General features: G+C 39.6%; 2 protein-coding genes across 2 annotated transcripts in view; one reads left to right on the top strand and one right to left on the bottom strand.

Moving 5' to 3' along the window:
- The window catches only part of LOC133638451 (inactive tyrosine-protein kinase PRAG1-like), a 30,655-nt gene extending 19,740 nt beyond the window's left edge, over window positions 1-10,915 (top strand). The window contains exons 4-6 of the mRNA XM_062031075.1: window positions 1,516-1,646; window positions 4,583-5,349; window positions 7,331-10,915. Coding sequence (XP_061887059.1) covers window positions 1,516-1,646; window positions 4,583-5,349; window positions 7,331-8,461 — 2,029 coding nt within the window. The 3' untranslated portion in view covers window positions 8,462-10,915. The remainder of the gene's footprint in view (window positions 1-1,515; window positions 1,647-4,582; window positions 5,350-7,330) is intronic.
- Window positions 10,916-15,874: 4,959 nt separating this feature from the next.
- Window positions 15,875-23,683, bottom strand: edf1 (endothelial differentiation-related factor 1). The gene is made up of 5 exons (XM_062031054.1): window positions 23,399-23,683; window positions 20,408-20,459; window positions 18,096-18,256; window positions 17,793-17,886; window positions 15,875-16,359 (listed from the first exon to the last, which is right to left on the bottom strand). Exons 1-5 carry the CDS (start codon window positions 23,474-23,476, stop codon window positions 16,298-16,300), a joined length of 447 nt encoding a protein of 148 aa, XP_061887038.1. The 5' UTR covers window positions 23,477-23,683; the 3' UTR covers window positions 15,875-16,297.
- Between the last annotated feature and the right edge of the window lie 343 nt (window positions 23,684-24,026).

Genomic DNA, 24,026 nt, shown 5'->3' with positions numbered 1-24,026 from the left:
TATATATACACACACACACAGTATATGTATACATATATACAATATATATATATATATGTATATATATATATATACATATATATATATACAATATATATATATATATATATATATACACACAGTATATGTATACATATATACAATATATATATATGTATGTATACATAAATCATAATATATATATGCATATATATATATACTGTATATATGTTAAAATTAACAATTTAAATTGCATTTCTGTCCAAATAGAGGCTTCTATTTTGAGTTTATTTAAATTATGCAAACAAAGTAATAACCTGTGATTGATCATGATTATTCCAATTAATTAATAATTAATCTGATTTTTTAAAAATTGTCATTTGATAGCACTATTATACATATAAAAATATATTATTCACTATTATTTCATTATAAAGAATATTTGTACCAAAAAATTTAAGAAATAGATATTTTTTAATATTATATAAAAAAAACATGTAATATTATATAAAAAATATATTTATTTATTTTTGTCATAAAGAAATACAATCTTGTGTGCTTACGGACTGTATCCCTGCAGACTGTATTGATCTATATTGATATATAATGTAGGAACCAGAAATATTATTAACAGAAAGAAACAACCCTTTTTGTGAATGAGTGTAAATGGGGGAGGGAGGTTTTTTGGGTTGGTGCACTAATTGTAAGTGTATCTTGTGTTTTTTATGTTGATTTAATAAATAAAAAATAAATAAAAATTTAAAAAATATTTTTTTTTTTTATTTATTTCTTGTGCCGCCCGGTACCAATCGATCCACGGACCAGTACCGGGCCGCGGCCCTGTGGTTGGGGACCACTGCTTTACATGATATTATGCTACTCTGACATTGGATTCTACACAAGCAGAAAGCAGGTATTTCCTTCTTTTTCCAAATAGGAGTTAGGTCTCCAGGGACTCATTGGTCCCACGGGTCACAGATGGCGTTTGACATTCTTTCACCAATGAAAATCTCATGTTTTGGAAACAAATCTCTTGGTCGTTCAGCGGAAGACGTGCAGAAGCGTGTGGAGTCTCTCGACGGCTTATCCTTTTAAAAGTTTAAGCGTTTAAACTGGACACCTCTTTAAGTGACGTGTAAAATGATACCTCCGAGAAACATTTGTCTCCTTTTCGTTTTCCTCGTCCATTTGTTGTCATGATTTATGGGGAACGTGAAGCCAAAGGCCGCCAGATAAATGGAGGGCGGAGTCATTTTGTGATTGAAGACGGAGGGATAAGACGCTGTTTGCCTAAGACATTAGTGGCTCTAATTGGACAAGTGAGTGGCTGTCACTCACACTAATTGATCGCCTTGATTAGGAAGTCTGCATGTGCAGTTTTAATCAGCAATAGTACGAGTAAATACTAGGCACTAGCACGGTGCTTGTTTTAAAAATAGAATGTTTGCACTGTTGCAAATGAAGAAGTGCACTACATATGCAAATCTGAGCAAATTTATAATAATTCAGTCCTCTTCTTGTCTGTGTTTACCACAGGGTGTCTGGTCACATGAGCGGCAGCAACATGGAGCTGAACCGCTCGCTGGAGAGTCCGACGTCATCTCCGCGAGGCCTGGGCAGCGCCAGCCTACGTACAGCCTCCACTGATAGTCTAACAGCTGACACTGGTGAGTAGCTTAGATCGAATGCACCACCTTTTCAGTGCACGATATCTATGTAGCTCTACTCTCTATTGGAGCCTTTCACTTCTAGTACCTAGTCACCTGGTGTTCAAAACGTGGCTCTGGAAACTGCAGTATTATACTCCACATTCCATCCCTGCACACTGACTCTGAGTTAACATTGTCATCCAGCGGAGCTTCTAAGACATGGGGGGTGAGGTTTACATAACGTACTATCGCACAACCACACTAACTAGCATTCGTTATGCAAGGGTTCATTTTCCTTTGCTCTGAGTCTCCTTGAGTATCAAATCAAATGAAGGAGGCCCTAACACTCAATTGTTGTTGTTTGCTAGCCTGTACCGACTAATGTGCCATGGTTTAGACTGAAAATATATTACAAATCAAACAGAAAATAGGTTTAAATAGTGTAATCCAAATAGTCATTGGTTTGTTCATACTAAGCCAGTGTAAAAGGTCACTTTCGTAAACACAGTAAAGGAAACAAGTGAGGCTGGTGCACAGAAGCTTGAGGGACACCACTTATATAGGATGCTAGCATTGTGACTACTTGATCAGACAGGGGTTATACATTTGTAAAGTTTGGCCACTGCAGTATTAAACTCCACAGTCACCATTAGCTGGAGAATTATAATTTCTTGCTGCTCTCAGTTCAGTTCTCAAAAATACAGAAGGCCCTCATTCTCCTCCATTGTTTGCTAACATGTCTCCTTCTGAGTTATGCGTTCAAAATGGTACTAGTTTTCATATTTGGTTACTGTAATAGAACAAAGGATTAAGGCATTAGACTGAAAATACATTAGAACACCAGCAGAAGATAGGTTTACTGTAAGTAGTGAAATGCATACAATACAGTAGTTACAGTTTGGGATAGGGAACCAGTGTAAAAAGTTGCTTCAGTAATGTTAACTGTAAATTAAGACTAAAACAGTCACTGAAGTAATCCTCCAAATCGGTGAATTAATCGGTCAGAGGCCCCTTAATTTCCGACACACTTTACTATGTATGCATCTTCTTTTGAGTGAAATAGTTCAGGCTCTTGTTGACCAGCTATTAGGTTCCTGTGTGTAGTAGTTGCAGGAAACAATGGTGACTGAAGCTACATCCACATTGTTGTCGGAGATGGAACTAATCATTTTGAAACAACAATCACTTTTATTCATACTTGCCAACCCTCCCGAATTTTCTGGGAGACTCCCGAATTCCAGTGCCTCTCCCGAAAATCTCCCGGGACAACCATTTTCCCGAATTTCTCCCGATTTCCAGCCGGACTTAAGGCACGCCCCCTCCAGGTCCGTGCGGACCTGAGTGAGGACAGCCTATCGTCACTGACGTCCGCTCTTTACTTCATACGTCAGAACCGACTCCCACATTTGCCGTCAGGGTGCGCAATACAACGTAAACTGTTGGCCAACCAAAAAGTAACTTTTTGGTTGGCCAACGGTTTAAAAAGTAACCACAGAACACTATGGTGTTCTGTGGTTACTTTTTGGTTGGCCAACGGTTTACGTTGTATTGCGCACCCTGACGGCAAGTGTGGGAGTCGGTTCTGATGTATGAAGTAAAGAGACGTAACTTCAACACCTCGCCTAGTTGTTGACTCCAACCCAGAATATTACACTGCCCATACCTACGCTCCTTCAAAGGCTGTGCTACTGGCTGCAAAGCATTGCACTTTCAAATACAACAATGAGTAGAGAGGAGTGTTATGTGTGTATATGTGTAAATAAATGAAATTCAAGTATTTATTTTATTTGTATATATATATATATATATATATATATATATATATATATATATATATATATATATATATATATATATATATATAATAAAATACATATTTATATATAGCTTGAATTCACTGAAAGTCAAGTATTTATATATATATACAGTATATATATATATATATATACTGTATATATATATATATATGAAATACTTGAATTTAAGTGAATTCTAGCTATAAATATACTCCTCCCCCTGGCCCCGCCCACAAATCTCCCGAATTTGGAGGTCTCAAGGTTGGCAAGTATGCTTTTATTGGCTATATAGCTACAAAACCGGAGAAGACGTTCGCGAAGATGAGCTGTACATCCCATGAAAGACTCGAGGCAGAGGACCGGCGGGAAGGAATACCCGAAAATAATGTACTAAAAAAGCAGTGCGTGAAGCTGCTGATGCAAAGCTACATTTTTCGAGATGCACGTAAAGATCTGTTGGAGGTTTCAGCGGTTGAGGAGCCAGACAGTCATGCAAACTATGTGACGCCAGAGAATATTTGAGCCTTTAGTCAGATATTTGTCAGTGCTGCTGTTTCACTCTGATGCACTTTGTCCACAGTGAACAGTAGAGGAACTCCCCTCAAGGTTTTATTGCAGCGGTCTGTCATCTTATCTTTCCCCTTTCACACAAACACACACTTTTTTGTGACTGAGATCAGAAATTCCCATTTTTACTAGTATGAACTCTCGCCTAAAATTTAAATGCAAGTATGAGCCGCCATGTGTCCCCCTCTTGTTTTTTAGTGGAAATTACCCTCATCCTCCATGTGAAAACCTCACTTGTAATTGCTGCAACTTCCTGGCTTCCAGCGTTGTTTGAAGAGATAATCATAGAGTCCGATAACGAGGCAAAAAGGGATTGGCTACATCCTTAGTTTTTTCTTGTACAGTCGTCCTTCCTCCCTTCTTCGTAGCACACTATTATCTCAGTATATGTCTTCTATTGGCGTTGCCATAAAGTCTTGATTCACAAATGTCTCATGTTCGGGTGGAACGATGGAAGTTTTCAGCTCTGTTAAAGACAAAAGGTAAGGAGATTTTGACGTACAATAAGTAGGAAGGTTAGTTTCAGGAAGTTATTTTCTATGGATTCACAACAGATCTTTTCCAACAATGAACAATCCTTTCTCTTATCAGGATCTCGGGATGCCACAAGGTTGTCCTGCTCCTCTCCATTCCTGAGAAGTCCAGCAACCTCAACGCCTGGTTCTCCTCACCCTCCCACATTTAGCATCTCAGCTAACCAGCCACCTCCGCTGCCGGAGAAAAAGATGGTCAACCGCACAGTGTCAGCTCCCGATAGCGCCAATTCAAAGGGCTTTGTCCGAGGCTACCCACGTCTCCCGTTCACTGGTTCGGAAAACAATGTGTGCCGACCCAACGATGGAATCTGCAGGGTCAGTTTGCCGTCCAGTTCTGATGACCCAAGACCTATCTTCTCCTCCAATGAGTCTCTAGAGCACTGTCATGCCCCGCTTGCCCGACCTTTGAGGTCCTGGACTTTGGATGATCCGTTTAAGAATCATGGACGTTTGGGTGTCCACTGCCGAAGCAGCATCACCTGCTCCTCTTCCCCTCAGCTAAGCGCACCCTTTACGCCGTCTGAAGGAAGCTCCGCTGCCAATTTGGGCTCCAGTCTGCAGTTACAAACCCTCCTGAGTAACATTGACAGCAGAGAAGGAGTGTACTCAAAACTAGGGGGCCTGTATGCTGAGTCCTTGCGCCGCTTAGCTCTAAAATGCGAGGAACACTTCACAGGTTCCCAAAAGAACCGACTAAGATTCGAGGAGAGCAACTGGTCGCTGTTCAGGCTCACGTCCAACAAGCCGAGCTGCAACGCTGGAGATGCTGTGTACTATTCTGCTGCCTGCGCCTCCGACCCCAGTAACTCCTACGCTGTGAAGGTAATTTCAAAATACTACTTTTGGTTTAGAACCCATGTGGTGATATTTGCCGAGTCGATGTTGTACGATGTTCAAGAGATTAAAATTAGGTGACAGTCCTGTTTGTTCTGGTACTGCAAGACGGCATGGTCCCAAAAGAGGTTCCTATTTAAACACAACAAAAGTACGAAGGGGGTATAGTGTAGTCCCCCCATGACCTTTGTTTTAAAGTCTTAGTGTGTCTTTGTACAGTTATTGAAACCGCAACAGGGCTGCCCACAGGCTTGCTCATTCATCTTTACAAACCTGGTGGAATTTTCAGAGTGATAAAACCTTAATCTAAATTCAGAGTATGGGAATCATTGTGCATTCTTACAGGTCTGGTTCTTTATAAATCTCGCTTTGTCTCGCCGGAAAAGAAAAGGAACTGTCTTTCCCAAACTTTCCTAAACTTAAAAGCAACCAACTGTCTAAATATGTCTTGCCAAAATTATGAATAAGGATTAAAGAGATCAAGCTATATTATCTCTCTGTGTATCTTCAGTATGGCTTCACTGCTCTTCTAATACAATTTATTGTTAGCTTGAAGCCCCTCAATGTTGAAGACTAAAACAGTCACTGAGGTAATCCTCCAAATCGGTGAATTAATCAGTCAGAGGCCCCTTAATTTCCGACACACTTTACTATGTATGCATCTTCTTTTGAGTGAAGTAGTTTAGGCTCTTGTTGACCAGCTATTAGGTTCCTGTATGTAGTAGTTGCAGGAAACAATGGCGACTGAAGCTACATCCACATTGTCGTCGGAGATGGAACTAATCATTTTGAAACAACAATCACTTTTATTGGCTAAATAACTCCAAAACCGGAGAAGACGTTCGCGAAGATGAGCTGTACGACCCATGAAAGACTCGAGGCAGAGGACTGGCGGGAAGGAATACCCGAAAATAATGAACTAAAAAAGCAGTCCGTGAAGCTGCTGATGCAAAGCTACAAAAGGAACTAACTGTCTTTTCCAAACTGTTGAAACCTAAAAGCAAACAACTGTCTAAATATGTCTTGCCAAAGTTATGAATAAGGATTAAAGAGATCAAGCTATATTATCTCTCTGTGTATCTTCAGTACGACTTCACTGCTCTTCTAATACGATTTCTTGTTAGCTTGAAGCCCCTCAATGTTTACTCATTCGTCCCCACTTGTTTTCATTTAACACAGGTTTACAATCCCAAATATTAAATCAAACTCTTACACTTAAAAGGCAGAGTATCTGACCTCCATAATCCTTACACGATCAAATATAGGGAGGAGAGTTCCACTGGGTTCCCTTCTTGATTCCCACATATTTCAATCTAAATATAAGAAATAATTCACAAGGCTTGTACAATTTGATTAATTATAATACTTTTGTCCAGGTATTACAAGACATTATGGTCCTAATAGAGGTTCCTATGTAAACACAAAAGTATTCAGTCCCCCCATGACCTTTGTCCTAAAGTCTTTAGCGGCTCTTTGTACAGTATTTGAAACTCCAGCCCGGATGCCTGCAGGCTTACTCATTCATTCTTACTAACCTGGTGGAATTTCCAGTCTGATAAAACCTAAAAACATTAATCTAATTTAAGAATGTTATGTTCTTGACCCAACTGGAATGATAATTCAAAGGAAAAACACAAAGAATAATATTTTTTAAATGTGACCCAAAAGCACTGAGAACAGTCTTGAATACTTATTTTTACATTAGTGTCTCAAAATTAGAACAAAAAAATAGCTATTAAAATCAAAAAAGTCTTCTTATGGTGTCTAAAACCTTCAGCCAGGGATTATGTTTAGATTTGCATCAGTGGCATTGATTTCACATGAATGGGAACAGGAACTGAATTGGCACTGACCTTGAAACCTTTCTAACAACAATTCCTTTCTTGTGTTCCTTGGCTTCCCTCCCTGGAATTCCTCCCCTCCCCTCCCCTCTCCATTCCTTTCTTGTCCATCCCTCCTCCCTCGTCAGATCTGCAAGAGTCCGTCCTTGGAAACCAAGCAGGGCCACCTCTACGGTCTGTCGGTGCAGCAGAGCGTGCCCGCCCATTTCAACCTGCAGCAGGACTGTGGACACTTTCTGGCGTGCGTCCCCCAGAGCATGTTGCCGTCCGATCAGGTTGCGGTGCCGACCTCGCCTGCAGGGATTTCATCCGGTCAGCAGGCAGAGCGAGAGCGAGTGGTGGTCATCACGCCCGAGATCCCTCGTCAGACAACAGCTGACTTCGCTCGAGAGTTTGATTCCTTTCACAAAAGCCAGCCGGAAGTGTACGAACGTCGTGTCTGCTTCCTCCTACTGCAGCTCTGCAACGGTCTGGAACACCTGAAGGAGCATGGAGTCACGCACCGCGACCTCTGCCTAGAGAATCTCCTTTTGGTTCCTCACCAGCACAAACAAAGCACTCTGTCCATCCAGAAGACTGAGACACTTAATGGCTTCAGCACCGCAGACAGTCAGCGTCGCCTCCCTCGTCTCCTGATCAGCAACTTTTCCAAAGCCAAGCGGCGCACCACTGACGATGCTGCATCAACCGCCGTGGACCCTCGTGTGAAACGGGACCATGCACGGCTGGCGCCTGAGATTGTGTCGGCCGCCCAATACCGCAAATTTGATGAATTCCAGACAGGCATCCTGATCTATGAGCTGCTCCACCAGCCCAACCCTTTTGAGGTCAGCCCAGTCCTGAGGGAACAGGACTACCGCTGCGAAGACTTACCTGCAATCCCGTCTCTGTCGCTGTACTCTGCCGGACTCCAGCGACTAGCGCAGCTCCTCCTCCAACCGGACCCCATAAAGCGCATCCACATTCAAGATGCCAAGCGCATCCTACAGAGCCTGCTGTGGGGACCCAGAAAGGACCTGATGGATCAACAGTGTGAAAGGCAGGGGCAGAGCAGGGGCTTGGCGGACGGAGCGCGACATGAGGGCCTCCTTAACTGGCTGGACGTAAAACGGGCACTGCTGATGATGAAATTCGCTGAGCGCTCACTGGAGCCTGAAAGGAACGCAGAGCTGGAGGACTGGTTGTGCTGTCAGTACTTCTCATCGGCTCACCCCCTGGCTCTGTGTCACACTGCTGAGCTGCTTTACTTGCTCAAGTGATGGCTCACTTTGCTAGAAAAAATGAGAGCATATAAATAAGTTATTAGAGACTGGTAATGTCACAAACCACTGGATATGAACACAGGTATTAGGACACACCCTTAAAATTGGAGGAAAATATGGGAATTATTGTGCATTCTTCCGGAACAGAAAAGGAACAAACTGTCTTTCACAAACTGTTCCCACAAAGTTAAAAGCATATGATTGTCTAAATACGTCTTGGAGAAATTATGAATTAGGATTTAAGAGGTATCTCTCTGTGTATCTTCAGTGATATGCGGCTTGACTGCTCTTCTAATGGTTTCTTATTGGCTTCCATCTAAAGTGGAGTACCTTAAGGTTCACTCATTGATCCCCACTTGTGTTCATTTAACACTGGCTTCCAATACCAAATATTAAATCAAAACTATTACACTTAAAATACCTCCATAATCGTCATTCAATCAAATATTTAGGGATTGGCGTCCCTCTGGGTTCCCTTCTCGATCCCCACCTATTTTAATTTAAATAAAAGAATTAAGGAGTTGTGTACTATCTGATTAATTACAGAAGAGGTGTATCCTAATACTTTTACCTTCTGGTGTACAGCTAAACAGGCCAAGGTTTTGCTTTTAAAAAAAGGAGACACTGTAAAACAAATGACTTCCTGTTAGCACTGCCGCTACATTCTTCAACCAACCGTCCATTTTGTAACATTCTCAAATCGCTAATATTCTTTTTTTTTTTTTTTAATGCTACACTTGTAACACTGTTTGGAGTTCCATTCTGTATTTAAAGTATTAATTGACACCAATGCTGTTGTCTTGAGCAAAGTATTGTACACCGAAGTACAACATTGTGTTGTGAATTTAATCATCTGCTGATGAAACGACATGCAACTCGGCATTCTGCTCACTTTTGTTTCCTTCTATCTAAAAGATTTTGACGCCGTGCCTTCTGCTCTTGTTGTGACTCCGCAAAATGTAAATAAATGTATGGCAGGGTTGTTGTTGTGAAACTGGCTTTCCACAAAAATGAACCTTTTTTTGTACAGTCAATAGTACAACACGCCGCAAGCAGGTCTTGAAAAACAAACTTGCAATGTGAGCGGCAGTTAAATGTAATATTTATGATGTTATTTGTTATCCTGTAGTTGTCACTGGAGTTTGTATCACAGAAGCCCGTTTTATTAGGAAGTAGCAACATTTTATATCTAATAAAAGTGGTGAGAACGGACTGCATGCATTTTTTTTTTTTTTTAAATGGTTTCATGTCGTTGTTAATCATCTAACTTTGTGTGTGTCCAACAATAAACTGCATTTATTTTCTCACTTTAAAATCTGGTGGTTTTCATTTGACTTTTAGCTAACCACTAACCACGTTAAACCCAGATTCCGATCTAACAAAGGTCTTAATTCATTCTCCTTCTATGCCACATCAATATGGAATGCACTCCCAACAGGTGTAAAAGAAAGGGCATCTCTATCCTCCTTCAAAATTGCACTAAAAGAACACCTCCGGGCAACTTCAACCCTAAACTAACACCCTCCTACTTCCACATCCCACCTCCCCAGATTGTAAATAATCAAATGTAGATACTTGTTCTTATGCTTTCTAATGTCTCTCTCTATGTCCACTACTTGCTGTACATATCCTACCAAGTCAGACCTACACTGTTTCAATGTCCATTTCTCTGATGATGCAATTGTTGATGACTGAAGTGCTGATATCAACCTAACCGGGCCCCCCCTCCACATCCCACACCCCGGATTGTAAATAATTCAATGTATATACTCTGATGATTAACTTGTGTGATGACTGTATTATCAGGGGTCCCCAAACTTTTTGCGCATTGGGTTAAAAAAATTTGGCCGGGGGCCGGGCTGTAATATAATGTACATATATATATACATATATACATTGTCTTTTTAATCTGTTGTGACATTTAGCATTGTCACATTATCGATGGGAAAATTCATTTTTAGACAATATGATTTGCCTGAGCGGCTAGGATACACCGAGAGTAACAAGCGGTAGAAAATGGATTAGAAAGGAAAGATTTCAAAAAATAAAATAAAATAAATAAAAAATAAAAATAAACTTTTTTTTTAAACTTGGGACTTCCCGTGGACTGGATTTTGGATGCTGGGGGGCCAGATCCGGCCCACGGGCCGTAGTTTGGGGACCCCTGGTATTATAGTATATATCTGTACCATGAATCGCTTAAAGTGGACCCCAACTTAAACAAGTTGAAAAACTTATTCGGGTGTTAGCATTTAGTGGTCAATTGTACGGAATATGTACTGTACTGTGCAATCTGCTAATAAAAGTTTCAATCAATCAATCAATCAAAGCAATAGCAGCTAGCTGAAGCTATGTTTAATTAGCACTCTCGGCTAACATGGGAAAATAGTAGGAAAAAAAGTGACGGTAAGAGAAATAAAACTACATTTCACGTACTTGTAAAATAGTAGGAAAAAGGTGACGATACGCGAAATAAAACTACATTTCACGTACTTATATAGTCGACTTAGAGTGTTGGCGAACAAAATGTTTTTACCTCATAACAGGAACGCCGCCCATTAAAGAGAGAGGGTTGTCGTAGGTGGAGTTTTGATGTCGCAAAACAACAAAACGCCAGATGAGTCGTAAGGCGCACTCTACACTTCTTTGTGACAACAAAATATGTTTTTATTTACAACATTATTATTATTTTGTATGCATTGGCCATCTTTTTTAATTTAGCTGTTTTAAGCATCACGTTTTCAAAGGTTATTGCCTACAGTGGGTGGGGAAAAAGCTGATTTAAAAAAAAAAAAAGTAGTTAAAACTACAACAGATTGTTTTTATTGTGGAATGTTCGGTTTGCAGCCTTGGGCTAAAACAGCAAACCCACCCCGTCAAGTTTGCACATCCAAATCCTGTTTGTAGACCCCTCCTTGACTGAACCCCCAGCACACACCCTCTCTGCTTCACATCCCAGCTTCCAAAGCACTGGCTGCTCCTTGTCATAGGTGGGACTGTGCATGTTGCTATGGAGATCTGGCCAATGGTGAAGGTTTTCCAGGAGAGCAGAAACAGCAGTTATAATATCCTCTAGGAACAATTGCTGCCCCTCTTTATTTGTCCCAATGCATGCTTTATTTTGAGACCAAATCCTCTGTTTTACATTAACCAAACAAAGATCAGACCACATTTTTTATTTTTTATTTTACTTCAAAGGCGTTATGATTGTTGTCAGAAGCAATCTGCTTTAGTATGATTGCAGGTGAATAACTGCTAATTATAATGGCACACGTCATCGTGTGCCTATCCCAAATTGTAAAGGTTTAATATCTATAGAGCTATGCTGACATCTAGCGGTCAAATGTAGGTAGTGTTTAATCCGCTCTCTATACAGAAAAAAAACGTCACGATGTAATTAAATGCATGAGTGAACAAAATCTAAACTATTAAAAATAGGATAAAATATCAAAAAATGTTTTTCAAAATCAATGTATTGATTTTTTGTTTTTTATATAATACATAGTATTTGTTTAAAGTACAAATATTGATCTATCCGGGGGAAAAAAGATACAAAATATTGTATTCTCCGGAAACAATAGCTTTTTGTACAAAAACGCCCATCCATCCATCCATTTTTTTACCGCTTGTCCCGTTCGGGGTCACATGGGTGCTGCATGGAGCCTATCTCAGCTGCATTCGGGCGGAAGGCGGGGTACACCCTGGACAAGTCACCACCTCATTGCAAGGCCAACACAGATAGACAGACAACATTCACACTCACATTCACACACTAGGGACAATTTTTTTGTTTTACTTCAAAGGCGTTATGATTGTTGTCAGAAGCAATCTGTTTTAGTATGATTGCAGTTGAATGCTAATTGTAATGGCATACGTCATCGTGTGCCTATCCTAAATTGTAAAGGTTTAATCTCTATAAAGCTATGCTGACATTTAGCGGTCAAATTTGGGTAGTGTTTAATCCGCTCTTTTTTTACAGAAAAAAACATCACGATGCAATTAAATGCATGAGTGAAAAAAATCTAATCTATTAAAAATAGGATCAAATATCTACAAATGTTTTTCAAAATCAAGGTATTCAGTTTGTGTTTTTTATATAATATATAATATTTATTTAAAGTAGAAATATTGGGGAAAAAAGATACAAAATGTTGTATTATCCGGAAACAATAGCTTTTTGCACAAAAAAAGCCCATCCATCCATCCATCCATCCATCCATTTTTCTACCGCTTGTCCCGTTCGGGGTCGCAGGGGTGCTGGAGCCTATCTCAGCTGCATTTGGGCGGAAGGCGGGGGAGACTGGTGCACAGACAGTCACCACACGATCCTTGACAGATCCGGGTCAGGGTCCAGTGGCATGGAGTCCAAGACGACTGGGGACCCTTTTCTGCTGCAGCCTTCAACCGCCATCCCAGTCGTTGTGAGGCTCCATAGGGTTAGCAGTCATCCTCCGCCTGTTCCACCGTTGAGGTCTTGGGTCGTTATTTCTCCATAACTGGGCCCACATGGATGTGGGGGTGCCTTCTTCCGCCATCGCAGCCGTTGTGGTAGTTCTTACATGTACTGTCTTCCGCCTGCTCCGCCATTGAGGTCTTCACCGCATCCCTGGCTAGGGGGCAGTCAGGTACTAAGCCTTTGCCAAGGGCCACCTGGGGTAACAGTGGTAAAGGGGTTAACCTCCTAGTGCCCCAAGACCACAAAGAGGAGCCTCCACTGCCGGATGCACTTTAACGTCATGCCCAGGACTAGGAAGGCGGAGTACACCCTGGACAAGTCGCCACCTCATCACAGGGCCAACACAGATAGACAGACCACATTCACACACTAGGGCCAATTTAGTGTTGCCAATCAACCTATCCCCAGGGATAGGAAGCCGGAGTACCAGTAGGGAACCCACGCAGTTAATGCAAAAACAAACAAAAATTGGGTTTCCTAAACAAAAAATATTGTTGTACAAAAACCATCTCCAATAATACTACAATGGCGGACGCGTGCAAATTTTCAGGACTTATCCAGATCCCAAATACACATCAACAGGTACCAGATGGTAAGAAATGTTGGTTTTGCATAATATTGTGAAACAAAACGCCAGATAATATGTCTGCTAATGGGAGCCATTTGGGGGTCCTTATACACACACCATAATAATACTTGTATGTCTGACTACGGTAGATGTAAGGCGCCGACAATCCATCAAGCGGTTCATAGCTTACCAAAGTCGTACTAAAACATTTTGACAGATTTTTTAACGCCGTAATGACGTAATGTTCTATATTCATAATGGAACATTTAAAGTTTTGGTGTTGTTTACTGGCGTCATATTGCAGTCTACACGTATCTCTTATGTGTGACTGCCATCTACTGGTCACACCTATCATTACACCATGTACCAAATAAAAATAGATTTGAGGTGGGTAAACACAACCAGAATTATTCCGTACATTAGGCGCACCGGGTTATAAGGCGCAATGTAGATTTTTGAGAAAATGAAAAGATTTTAAGTGCGCCTTATATTATCCGTAAACAATAGCTTTTTGTACAAAAAAGCATCTCCAAAAAAATATTTTAATGCAAAAACGAAAGAAAATTGGGTTTCCTAAACAAGAAATAATTTTGTACAAAATGCATTTCAAATAATACTTTTTCAATACGAAAAAAAATGTTTGGTAAACAAAACAATCAATATTCGAATGCATATTTTTGGGTTTTACAAAAAAATAAAAATCTTATACCTCTCCAAGAGAGCATATATCTTCATAATAGGTCATTTTTGTTTTAGTCCTAAAATTTGAGAATATTTCTAAAGAAAAAATGTTTTAAATGGACAAGAACAAAATGTAGCTATGGCTGTAAAATAATTGACAAAAACAATAGAATACTTAAAAATGTGTGTGTTTGTGTGTTCAAATATATACACACACGCACATATATATATATATATATATATATATATATATATATATATATATATATATATATATATATATATATATATATATATATATATATATATATCCATCCATTTTCTACCGCTTATTCCCTTCGGGGCTGCGGGGGGCGCTGGAGCCTATCTCAGCTACAATCGGGCGGAAGGCGGGTACACACACACATATATATATATATATATATATATATATATATATATATATATATATATATATATATATATATATATATATATATATATATATATATATATATATATATATATATATATATATATATATATATATATATATGTGTACACACACAAATGTATATGTTATTTAAGGGGGGGAAACTTGCTTAAATATCGTATCGATTTTTTTTTAATACAAATAAGCATCTCCAAAAACACATTTCAATGCATAAACTAAAAAATAGTGTTACTGTTCTAAACAAGCCTACAAAATGTTTGATGGATGTTTGTTTTAGTCAATTTAAAAAAAATGCAAAACCTCAATAAAGGCATACACTTTAGTCCAATAAAATCATTCAAAATGTTTTTTATGCAGAAACTAAAAAGTTGTGTAAACAATACTAACAAATATATTTTATTGCATGTTTGTTTTTTTATAAAATCTTCATAAAAGCAAATCCCTCTGTTTGTTGTCTTCCACAAAAGTAGGAATGTCTTTGTAATATTTATTAATTCATTTGATAGGGAAAGCATAATACAGGTACTGAGAAAACAGACACTTTTTTCCCTCCCCCCCAAAAAAATTACAAAAAAGTAGTAATATTTCTAATGAAAAAAACAGTAACAGAATGTAGCTTGGATTGTAAAACAGACCAAAACAATACAAACAATGGAATACCTAATTGCAAAAATATTTTTGTCAATTATTTTAGCCAGTTTGTGCATTAAACATTTTTTTGTTGTTTTGTTTAGAAGACGGGTTTGTTTTTCACAACAAAAGATACAATTATCATGTACCCGTTAATTATTTTTGTTTTAGTCAAAAAATGAGGCACATTTTTAATAAAAAAGGAGACATGATTTGAAATAGACAGTGACAAAATGTACAGCAGCTTTGATTACAAAATAATTCATACAATACGTAATTGCAAAAATCATTGTTTTTTTTCAATTTAATGAGTTCAAAAAGAATATAATATAATATAATATTATACAATATATATTTTGTTTTCAATATAATTAAAAACAAAAATCATTGATTTCATGTTTTTGTCAATTATTTTAGTCAAAGTTTGAGCATTAAAACATTTTTTAGAATCCTTTTTTTTTTTTTACAAAAAAAAAGGTAAAATCTCCATATACCCTCTAATAATTTTTGTTTTAATCCAAAAAATAAGGAACATTTGTAATGGAAAAAAAGACATGTTTTTAAACAAACATGGAGCTTTGACTGTAAAACAATAAAACATTGTAATATGCCTTAGATAGTCAATAAAAAGACTTTCAAGTGTGAAGTGCCAAACTTTATTTTCCAACGAAACAAAGCAGAGCCTTAAAAACATTTCATCACTGTTAATGACATCCACGCAAACTGTCGCTAAGTGTGTGAAAAAAAGACGCAATCAAGCACTTTTGGCCGTTGAAACATGCTCAAGCCTTCACCTGATCACACCGACGTTGTTGAAAAGGATTATACGCCGTCTTCCGCCATAATTAGAGCGAGTCATGCCACAGTGGAAGCAAAAGTTGGCCAAAAGGAGCCAAAAAGAAAAAGAAAACGCTCTGTTGTGTTGGTACCACTTGTCCATGTGCAGCCTGTGATACAAGTGGAGAACCAGGTCCTAAGGCAGGAACGCTGGTCACATCAGCCCGGGGAGAGGAGAGCGGGATTGAGGGGCAGCGTGGGGGAGGGGCTGATTTCGAGGCTTTGTGTTCATTTCTTCTTGGGTTTTGGTTCCAGGGGTTGGCCAATTTCCCTCCCACGCAGTTTCAGGCCTGGAAACACAACCATTGGGATGTTATGCAGTGAAGTCATAATGTGTTAGCAGCAACCAGCAGAGGGCGCCATTCATTTTGTTACTGCATAAACAGCCCTGTGTGTCCTTCATCCATCCATCCATCCATCCATCCATCCATCCATCTTCTTCCGCTTAGCCGAGGTCGGGTCGCGGGGGCAGTAGCCTAGGCAGGGAAGCCCAGACTTCCCTCTCCCCAGCCACTTCGTCCAGCTCCTCCCGGGGGATCCCGAGGCGTTCCCAGGCCAGCCGGGAGACAGTCTTCCCAACGTGTCCTGGGTCTTCCCCGTGGCCTCCTTACCGGTCGGATGTGCCCAAAACACCTCCGTACGGAGGCTTTCGGGTGGCATCCTGACCAGATGCCCGAACCACCTCATCTGGCTCCTCTCGATGTGGAGGAGCAGCGGCTTTACTTTGAGCTCCCCCCGGATGACAGAGCTTCTCACCCTACCTCTAAGGGAAGCCCCGCCACCCGGCGGAGGAAGCCCATTTTGGCCGCTTGTACCCGTGATCGTCCTTTCGGTCATAACCCAGAGCTCATGACCATAGGTGAGGATGGGAACGTAGATCGACCGGTAAATTGAGAGCTTTGCCTTCCGACTCACCTCCGTCTTCACCACAACAAATCGATACAGAGTCCTGTGTGTCCTGTTTAACAAATTTTACAAAAAAACATCTGTGGTCCCCTCCAAGGTTTATCATTATATCCCATTGGGATACAATGTTGTACAAGTTTTTTCTTGCCCTGATGTGGGATCTGAGCCGAAGATGTCGTTGTGGCTTGTGCAGCCCTTTGAGACACTTGTGATTTAGGGCTATGTAAATAAACTCTGATTGATTGATTAATTGATATTCCGTACATTAGGCGCACCGGGTTATCATTCGTCATCATTTCTTTTTATTCCTTTCATGAAAATGCATATATACAAGCCACGTACAGTTGACACTTTCATTGTTTTTTGTTTCTTATACATTTCCATGATCGGAAAGGAGCAGAAGGAAGAATACTATTCTTATATTTATCTGCCCCCTTTTCAACACACATTATTATAGATGACTTTATAACTGTTCCCTCCACCAACACCTGAACTCCAACATTCTTTTTAATTTTCGTTTAAGCATGTTCACAATGACACATCCAATCAAAATCAAAAATCAGTTTGATATAATCCTAGTTGTCTCTTTTGTAACTCTTTTTAAATTCAAAGATATTCTTTCGACTTTTTAAGACTTTCTTTAGAGACTTCCATGCTTTCACATCAGCAACAGACAAGCACATTTGTTTCAAATTTGTTATAAGGCGCAATGTCGATTTTTGAGAAAATGAAAGTATTTTAAGTGCGCCTTAGTCTGAAAAATAGGGTACTTTAAGTGGGAATGCATTTATGCAGAGGCCGACGAGGTCATTCTTACCGATAGCTCTCTCAATCTTGCCCATGACTTGGTTGCTGGGGATGGCTTTCCCGCACTCGTAATCCGAGATGACTTGCGGCTTCTCGTTGATTTTCTGTGGAAAGATGTTGGCGAAAATACAACAATGTAAGACTTTCAAGTGATGTTGATTTTATAACTTGAACAGACAACTGCTGACAGTTACACTTTTAAGACTATTGCATTATTCAAGTTCATGCTCATAAAAACACAGAATATTTTGCAAAACAGAGTTTCGATGGTGATTTATTAAGTTGAACCCCTAATGTTTTGTACCAGACTCACAGTGGCGAGATCTTTCTGGGTGAAGCCTTTATCTTGTCTCCCCTTCTGGATGACTTTGCCCACCTCCAAGGAGACCCTGTCGTGATGGAGCTCCTCCGTCTCGCGGTCCAGTTTGGCCGTGTTCTTTGTCACTAGTTGTTGCTTGTTCTGCCCCGCAGCCCCTGCCAGAAAGAGCAGTCATATATAGACAAACTTGAATGATCCACAAGGGAAAATAGCTATAAATCAGATATATCTACAGTGCATCCAGAAAGAATTCACAGTGCTTCCTTTTTTCAACATGTTGTTACAGCCTCATTCCAAAATAGGAATAAAATTCAATTTAGTCCTCAAAATTTTAGACCCAATACCCCATAATGACAATGTTGAAAAGTTTTTTATGAAAATGTGTTTAAAAATAATAAAACAATCACATGTACATACGTATTCGCAGCCTTTGCTCAATACTTTGTTGTTACACTTTTAGCAGCAATTACAGCCTCAAGTCTGTTTGAATACGATGCCACAAGCTTGGCACACCTATCTTTGGGTAGTTTTGCCCATTCCTCTTTACAGCACCTCTGAAGCTTCATCAGATTGGATTCAAAGTGTTAGTTTTCAACCAGAATGTCTCTATACATTTCTGCATTCATCTTTCCCTCTATACTGATTAGTTTTCCAGTTCTTGCCGCTAAAAAAAATCCCACAGCATGATGCTGCCACCACCATGCTTCACTGTAAGGATGGTATTTACCTGGTGATGAGCGGTGCCTGGTTTCCTCCAAACATGATGCCTGGCATTCATGTCAGAGATCAATCTTTGTCTCATCAGACCAGAAAATTGTTTATCACGGTTTGAGATTAACTAACCCATGTTAGCAAACTTTTTACTAAGGAATGGCTTCCGTCTGTTCCCTATACCATATAGGCCTGATTTGTGAATCGCTGCAGAGATGGTTGTCCTTCTGGAATGTTCTCCTCTCTCTACAGAGGAATACTGTAGCTCTGGCAGAGTGATCATTGGGTTCTTAACCACCGCCCTGACTAGACTAAGATGAATGCAGCAAAGTACAGAGACATCCTGGATGGAAACCAACGCTTCCCATCCAATCTCATGGAGCTTGAGAAGTGCTGCAAAGAGGAATGGACGACAGTGCCCAAAAATAGGAGTGCTAAACTTGTGGCATCGTATCCAAAAATACTTGAGGCTGTAATTGCTGCCAAATATGCATCAACTAGGTATTGAGCAAAGGCTGTGAATACTTATGTACATGTGATTTTTTTATTCTTGATAAATTCGTAAAATAAAAATAACTGTTCACATTGTCATTATGGGGTATTGTCTGTAGAATATTGACAAAAACGAATTCACATTTAAATGTAGAAAAAGTGAAGCGCTGTGTATACTTTCCAGATTCACTGTACACACACATATATATATATATATATATATATATATATATATATATATATATATATATATATATATATATATATATACACACACACATATGTGTACACACACACACAGGCTAAGTTTGGACACGCCTTCTCCTCATTCAATGCGTTTTCTTTATTTTCGTGACTATTTACATTGTAGATTGTCACTGAAGGCATCAAAACAAAGGGTGGCTATTTTGAAAAAAATAGAATGTAAAACATGTTTTCAGCTGTTTCACCTTTATTTGTTAAGTACATAACCCCACATGTGTTCATTCATAGTTTTGATGCCTTCAGTGACAATCTACAATGTAAATAGTCATGAAAATAAAGAAAACATTGATTGAGAAGGTGTGTCCAAACTTTTGTCTGTTCTTTTTCTGAATCTAAAAAACTACAATTCTAGTTTTAAATAGAAGGAACACTTTTTAATTCATCGAACCCAATACAGGCCCAGTTCGCGTACGGTGTTCTTTGACAAGTCCACACAGTTTGGTGTGTGTCCATTTTGAACCACAGCAGCAACTTCGAAAGGTGACTAATGTCTGCAAATACTCATTTCCTACGGTTATTCTCATCCAGGTCAGTGTTTTCTCAGGGCATTGAATTAATTGCAACTGAACTGTTCAGGTTTGTCTAAGACGTTTTGCTTCATCAGTTCAACTCAACGCTCAGACTTATTAAAACAGATTACATCTGAGCGCCTCGTGGACAAACTATTCATCCTGGATGGTTTCGCTCTACTGTGGTGCAAAAAAATAAAATGACAGCTGTTAAGATGCAAGGAAGCCACACCTTTGCCAGCACAACAACAGTTTGCAAATATTTAGTTATGAAACACCAATCACATCACTTCACAATTTCATGGGGCTTTTATCAGAATATCATTTTACATTTCTTGGTTGTCTCCACATCCTCCCCACGTCTCTGAGCTGAGTTGATTGCCTGCAAGAGAAAACATGGACAGTTGAAAACATTAATTTGGTATTCGAGTTATCGTAATCACAATTCATATTAGGGCTGGGCGATATATCGAATATACTCGATGTATCGCGGGTTTGTCTCTGTGCGATGTAGAAAATGACTATTTCGTGAGTATTCAAGTATACGTTCTCACGCAGTTGCTTTTAGCTGCGGGCATTACACTACAGGCTTTTCTCACTCTTTCTTGTCTCTCCTTCTCACAGAGACATAAAACAAGCGCACCTTCTTACATAAGTCACATACTGTCACGTGAGCAACGTCACACGCTCCCGAGGAGCAGACAGGTAGCGACATGGTAACGTTAGCTGTGATGCTACGAGAGAAAGAAGGTGTGAATCTGGTAACAAATGGAGGAATAATTAATTCCCAAGAAAAACAGCACGGGCTTCATCGTCTGACGGTGGTTTGGCTTCAAGCGGGAATATGTCTTTACATGTCAACATCTCCGTTCGGTGCCACACCAACTAAATGCCGAAGCAACTATTTCTACATCAACACCGTAGGACATATACTATTTGATATGCAGCTCATTTTTATGTGACACTTATTGAAATATCTTGTGTGTCATCATGCACAAAAGTGCGCTTTATATGTTTTAAACTATTGTAGTGGCGTTCTGCACACAAAGTGCACTTTAATTTAGTGTTGTTTTGAAATGTCATCTTAGTGACATCATTCACAAAAGTGCACTTATAGCTTGTTTTAAAATGTCTCTGACAATCTTGCACTTTCTGTTTTGAAATGACATGAATGTTTGTGCCAATGCTTAATAACTGTTTAATACAGTTTTGCTAAATTGACTAACTTGTGATTTCCCTCTCTGCGTGAAAGTTTAAAATGGGCAAATATTAATGCAGTATGAACAAGAATGTTTTCATGTAGACACATAAAATCATCATACTGCTGTGATTATATGTATCAAGTGTTCATTCAAGGCTAAGGCAAAATATCGAGGTATATATCGTGTATCGCGATATGGCCTAAAAATAGAGATATTAAAAAAAGGCCATATCGCCCAGCCCTAGCAGCACTACTAATTTCTAGCATCATTTGAAAAGTCACCCGCTAAAGAATGAAGAGTGCTGAAACTCTGCATGTCAACATCTCCGGCCGGTGCCACACCCAACAGAATGCCGAAGCAACCAGCACTGACCTAATTGAGCCTGGCGTCTTCCATTTCCAGATCAACACCGTATGAAAAAAAATTGTCAAAAACAGAAGGAGATAACGTCCGCAGGAACCTACCACATATTGAAGGACATAGACAATTTGATTTCCTATTATGCAGCTAATTTTTATTTTACAGGTTTTTGAAATATCTTGTGTAATATCGTGCACAAAAGTGCACTTTATTTGTTTAAAAATATTGTAGTGGCATTCTGTACAAAAAGTGCACTTTAATTTAGTGTTGTTTTGTTATGTCATCTTAGTGACATCATGCACAAAAGTGCACTAATAGCTTGTTTTAAAATGTCTCTGACAATCTTGCACTTTCTGTTTTGAAATGACATGAATGTTTGTGCCACTGCTTAATAAATACAGTTTTGGTAAAGTGACTTAGTTGTGATTTCCCTCTCTGCATGAAAGTTTAAAATTAGCATATATGAATGCAGTATGCAGGGGTTAGTGCATGTGCCTCACAATACGAAGGTCCTGAGTAGTCCTGAGTTCAACGCCTGAGTTCTATGTGGAGTTTGCATGTTCTCCCTGTGACTGCGTGGGTTCCCTCCGGGTACTTCGGCTTCCTCCCACCTCCAAAGACATGCACCTGGGGATAGGTTGATTGGCAACACTAAATTGGCCCTGGTGTGTGAATGTGAGTGTGAACGTTGTCTGTCTATCTGTGTTGGCCCTGCGATGAGGTGGCGACTTGTCCAGGGTGTACCCCGCCTTCCGCCCGAATGCAGCTGAGATAGGCTCCAGCACCCCGAAAGCGGTAGAAAATGAATGGATGGATAATGCAGTATGAACAAGAATGTTTTAATGTAGACACATACAATCATCATACTGGTGTGATTATATGCATCAAGTGTTCATTCAAGGCTAAGGCAAAATATCGAGAGAGATATATAGTGTATCGTGACATGGCCTAAAAATATTGAGATTTTAATAAAAGGTCATATCGCCCAGCCCTAATTCATATGTACCTTTGGTGCTATCTGACACGTCATGCAACTAGAATATGATGGATGAAAACAATGCATTTGTTGCAATCCGACGTAGTCTAAATAGCACATACAGCAAACATGTGTACACATTAAATGCATCCGGAGCACTTCACTTTTCGCCCCACCTTTTGTTATGTTACAGCTTTATTTCCAAAATGGAATAAATGACATTATAGCAAAAGTGACACTTTCGTGTACACACGCACGCATTTGGCTAAAAAGCTAACTTTTTTTTTTTGGTTAGTCGCGTAAGTGGGATAGTCAAACTAGTAGTTTAAGGAAGTTTTAAGTTACCGGTGCGTTTGTTTTTATCCTCAAACGGTATTTGAAATGTTTTTTCCCACGTGTATTGGTGTTCAATACACGTAATAAAAGCGTGGAATGCTTCATTAACAGTAATATGCTCGCTATATTTAGCTGTCATCAAGGTTTTAATTGCACACATAGCCAAGCCTAAAAGCGGTATAACAGGTTAAACTGGCTCACTTTTACTGTGCTTAAATATATTATCGTTTAACATTGTTCATTCTTCTCCATTATAAAAACAAACATTTTTGTTGTGATTGCGAGCTCCGAAGTGCTAGCATTGTTAGCTCAACGACTCAAACTAGCATGCAGACGTCTATGTCGAAGACTCGGGTGTATTGTTTACTTAGTGCGGTCTTGACGACATTTGATGAGCCATGGCGTCCAGAAAGAGCATTATTCGAGTGTTATGTCCTATTTTCTGACCTGCTTCGACTTGGACTGAGCACCACTCGGCCCCTTCTTCCTCAAAACAGTCACGGTGTCCCAGTCGCTTTCTGCCATCTTCTGTCGTCTTTTCACACGCTCCGAAGTCAATTTAAGGCCTAAAAACAATTCCCAAGTCGTTGTGTATCGAAGCGGGAAGAGTTGTTATTCGTATTTTTCTGGCCGACCTTCTTTTGCTTCTGGAAGTATTTTTATGGCAGCTGAGCCAACCCCACGCGTTCTCCCCAAAGCTTTATTGACACCACACGAGTGAACAGTGACGCGGAGTCAACCACAGCACGCCAGCGCCGCCGCTGGGAAAGCCCGGGAACTGACACCCATATATGGGCATGTCCTGATTTCACACTTGGCGTCACATTACGTCATTCACTCCGAACAAAAGTACTGTAGTTCAGTGTTTTTCACTGTATGAAAAAAAATAGAAAAGGAATTTGACAAAAATTCATTTTTAAATTTTTGGAAGGTTTATATTCATAAATGTAAGTTTGTCAATACCCGACCCGTTTTTTGTGCCTTTAAAAAAGAATTACAACTCTACTTTAAAACACTCTCTACCACTAACAACCAAAAAGCTGTGAAAACTATGATGCTGTGTTCCAATTTTAAA

This window comes from Entelurus aequoreus, linkage group LG21 (assembly GCF_033978785.1).
Source record: "Entelurus aequoreus isolate RoL-2023_Sb linkage group LG21, RoL_Eaeq_v1.1, whole genome shotgun sequence".
Classification (NCBI taxonomy): domain Eukaryota; kingdom Metazoa; phylum Chordata; class Actinopteri; order Syngnathiformes; family Syngnathidae; genus Entelurus; species Entelurus aequoreus.
The sequence above is the reverse complement of the archived record's forward strand: the minus strand, read 5'-3'. Positions and strand labels throughout refer to the sequence as shown.

Excerpts from the sequence above, each read along its gene's own strand:
- edf1 (XM_062031054.1), bottom strand. The coding sequence starts at position 23,476 with ATGGCAGAAAGCGACTGGGACACCGTGACTGTTTTGAGGAAGAAGGGG. Across the intron at positions 20,460-23,398 it reads CTCAGTCCAAGTCGAAGCAG|GCAATCAACTCAGCTCAGAG; the intron begins GTCAGAAAATAG and ends TTTCTCTTGCAG. Across the intron at positions 17,887-18,095 it reads CCCAGAAAGATCTCGCCACT|AAAATCAACGAGAAGCCGCA; the intron begins GTGAGTCTGGTA and ends ATCTTTCCACAG.